Below are 3,792 nucleotides of genomic sequence, written 5' to 3' on the forward strand. Positions count from 1 at the left end.
CTTCCAATTTAGATAAATTACTAACTAGGATTTCAAAGTAATATTTAATAATTTCACTATTCCTTTAGTTAAGAAAACTATACACATTAAAGTGACGAAAATTTTGCTCTTAAATGTAGAAAATGCAGAAAAGTAATATTATTTTGCTAAAATACAGTAAAATATTTGTCAGAGTCTGTGAAGATTTTGTGTGGGTCATTAGAATTCTCAGTTTACATGATTGAATGTATACAATTTTTAGTTTGGTCAAGTAGTTTATTATAGTGTTGAAATAACAGCTTTGGCACACATAAATTAGTATTTCTAGATAGTTGGCTTGAGTTAAAAAAGCAAAATTGCATGCTAAAAATGATATCAAATGTGTTCAAGGCATGTTTCTTTTCTTTTTTTTTTTTAAGCGTAACAAACTAGGTTCTTTATTTGAAAAAAAAATTGTTCTTTTTTTTTGGTTTTAAAGGGAAAAGCATTAGTTTCAAGATGGGTTTGGTCTCAAGATTTAGTCAGACAATAACACGAGACAAAAACATTGAGACATAACTTGTTTCCAAAGTCACAAAATGGCATTGTTGAGTATGTATTTTTTCCCACTTTTTTTTTCTTTGTGGGGGGAAAAAAAACCCTCAGTAATCAATGCTGGAGAAAATATTTTCCAAGAGTAACAGAATATTTGTATCGGGGAAAAAACATTTTTTAGCATATTGCTATGATCTTCAGAAAATATAAAACTAAATTTACAAAAAACTGGAAGACCAAGTATAAGCAGTCTGGTATTTGCTTCAGTGTCCAGCACTATAATAACGATCTCGAGCATAAAAGCAAGAAGTTCATGGATCTCAAGTATCTTCAGTAACTGCCAGTATAACCTGTAACTACTGTCCTTGCTTCTTTGAGAGACACCTTTCCCAATATTTGTGATTTAGCTCCAAAAAGTCATCTAATTTTGCTATTTCCTTGAGGTACTGAGTTAATTTTAAAAGTTCTTTGTCTTTATCTCGATTTAAGTGTGCTTTCATAAAAGGTCTTATCTTTAGTCCATTCTGCGGGTTCATTAGAAAATTTCTTCCTATATCATCAAACACAATGGTGTTTTTTTTGCTGTAAAACTCCAAAAACTTTCCCCATATAACACCAAGAGGCTTTACATCTATTAATCCTCTCCTTGGAGTATGCACTGTTATCATAGCAGTACTGTCCAACATGAAGGTAATCTTATAATTTGCATTTGTGCTCACTCCCAGCTCTTTCATTTTAGCTTCAATCCACTTCATATTTGTTGCAGACCAAATAACAATGTCATAATCTTCATATGCAGATGTTAGGAATTCACGAAGATATGGCCGCATTAATTCTACTCCAGTCTCTGCACAAGACCTACGGTCAAATAATGTATAATCAACATCTAGTACCAAAAGCTTTTTCCCTTCCCTGGGAGGATTCAAAATTTCCACTTTGCACTCTTTTACTCTGCGGGAAATTTTCAGTAGGTTTTCTTCCCTATTTTCTACTTCAACTACTTCATCTTCAATATCAAAGTCGTTGACAACATCATCATTGTCAGGGGGTGGACCTAAGACATCTTCCAAGCTCTCCTCACGAGTTCCCATCATCATGATTTTAGTATTTGGTTTCAGTTTGAGAGCTCCAAGCTTAACATCATTTTCTGCAGGTTTGCCTTTAACTTTGAGTCCAAGTAACTTCTGGCGTTCTGGCAGCATTCCCGTAAGGGTCTTAAGAAACCGTTTGAGATCTAGCATAGTATCATCTTCTGAAAGTGTGGTCACTGAATATTCCTGTCCCCCCCATTTTACGACGATAGGGAGAGCCATTCTTGAAGCATAAGAGGAAGCAGCTTTCCTTCAGAAAAAAATACCTGGAGCGCTGAGTAACCAGCGGCAGCAGACGTAGAAGCCGGCCATAGCGGAACCGAAGGCGACCGGAAATCCAAGGCATGTTTCTTTAGTGAGGCCAATCTAAGAACTTATTAATGAGGTATTTAGCAACCTCCCATATTTTTCTGTTTATATATAAAGAGAAAGGAAAAATTTTGAGGCTTAAAAATAAATCTGATCATCAAAAAAAAGAGGAAAAAATGAAATTTAATTTTAAACCGCTCACTAACACAGGCAGGCAAAGCATTCTACACCTATAACCAGGTTTTCTATGCAGCCCTAATTTTTAACCATTACATACAGGGCTCTCTGGGGACAAGGGCTAACCAGGGTTTCCAAAGTTTAAAGGCCAAAAATATATATGAGAAATAGATTATAAACAACTCTGTGATAGTTCTTTATTACATAAAATACAAAAAGGAAAGAATCTGATGGCATTTGATTCAGAGCTATTTTGTGCATATAATTATATCTGATGAATAGGAGGAGGACAATTGTTTTAATGCACAGTAGAACATTCAATTCTGTGGATTCAGTTAAATGTAAATAGTTTGAATGTTGAATGTTGGTTAGGCATTTACAAATGGAGACAGAAATGAGATTTTTTTTTAAAAAGTAAGGTGATGTGAAGTATGACCATGTTAATAGGAATACGGGTGAAAAAAAGGAACTTCAAAGTAGAGGTGAAACATATTTTTTGTTGTTATAAAATTATTCTAATATATATTAAAATGGGTCAAAGACAGAAAATATGAATTTAAAATGAAATCATCAACACATAATGAGTAACATATAATTCAACTTAATTCATTTTGCTTGAACAGTTTATTGAGTACCTGCTATGTGCAAGAAAACGTGCTAGGTGCTAGGTAAAAACAAAAATGAATACTACATGGACCCTGTCTTAAGGAGCTTACAATCTGATTAAGAAAACACGTATGTGAGTAACTATAATACAAGGTAGAATCATAGAAGCAGAGGCACAAAGTAATGAGAGAATCATAAAGAATAAAGAATAATTTCACTTGGAAACGCTTCCAAGAGTAGGTGCTATTTGATCCAAAGCATCCTTGAAGGACAGCAATATTTTAAAATGTGGAGATTTGGGGATGGGGAGAGGGGGTAAGGTGGTGAAATGCATTAATGATGAGGGAACACGGTGTATTTGAAAAGGAGGTGGGAATATACTAACAGTGGGAGTCAAACCTTGATAGACAGGTCGGTACAAGTTCCTGAATTCCAAACTAAGCAGGTGCTACAGAACCACTAAATGACACAAATGATTATGATCAAATTGAAGTGTGATTCCCAAAAGTACAACAGAACCTAATGATAAATATTTGTAGTATTAGTTTTCTTAAGCAATATGCTTCAAAATTCAAGTACCCAATTTTCACTAACTTATGCTCATTAGCCAAAAGATATATACATTTATATGTATATTTTATTGGATATACTGTATATGCCATATTATGTTCATATTACAAGATTAATTTTGTATCATGGATGAGAGAAATTTGCTGATAATAATATTATCTTTTACAAGTCATGTGTTTGTACGACACAGTGAAGGTATGTCACAGATAATAATTTGGTTAACATACTTGATCAGAGACCAAGCATTTTGCACAAGACAGAATGGTCTCTATGAAAGCAAGTTCTATAGGTACTTCTGGAATCAAAAATTTCCTGAGCCTCAAAGCTTTGATAATGGAAAGATAATTAAAGAAAATGTTCTGTATTAAGCATGCATTCTTCCCACACTCTATGATCTCTGAGCTAGCAGTCAAATGTGGTAGTTTATAGCACTACCCCACTTGCCTAGCAGGGTACAGAATTCTGGCTTCTGACTCATTGCAATCATCCCCATCCACAAGCCCAAGTTTTACTGCGTTATTCTATG

The 3,792-nt window shown here is 34.2% G+C and overlaps 2 protein-coding genes across 2 annotated transcripts in view; both read right to left on the reverse strand.

The window, feature by feature from the left end:
• Positions 1-3,792, reverse strand: part of MARK1 (MAP/microtubule affinity-regulating kinase 1) — a 177,002-nt gene that overhangs the window by 51,919 nt on the left and 121,291 nt on the right. The window lies entirely within an intron of this gene.
• LOC105814633 (ubiquitin-like domain-containing CTD phosphatase 1) lies at positions 870-1,875 on the reverse strand. The gene has a single exon (XM_012649683.1). It carries the CDS (start codon positions 1,824-1,826, stop codon positions 870-872), a length of 957 nt encoding a protein of 318 aa, XP_012505137.1. The 5' UTR covers positions 1,827-1,875.

This window comes from Propithecus coquereli, unplaced genomic scaffold, assembly GCF_000956105.1.
Source record: "Propithecus coquereli isolate 6110/MARCELLA unplaced genomic scaffold, Pcoq_1.0 Scaffold300, whole genome shotgun sequence".
Lineage (NCBI taxonomy): Eukaryota > Metazoa > Chordata > Mammalia > Primates > Indriidae > Propithecus > Propithecus coquereli.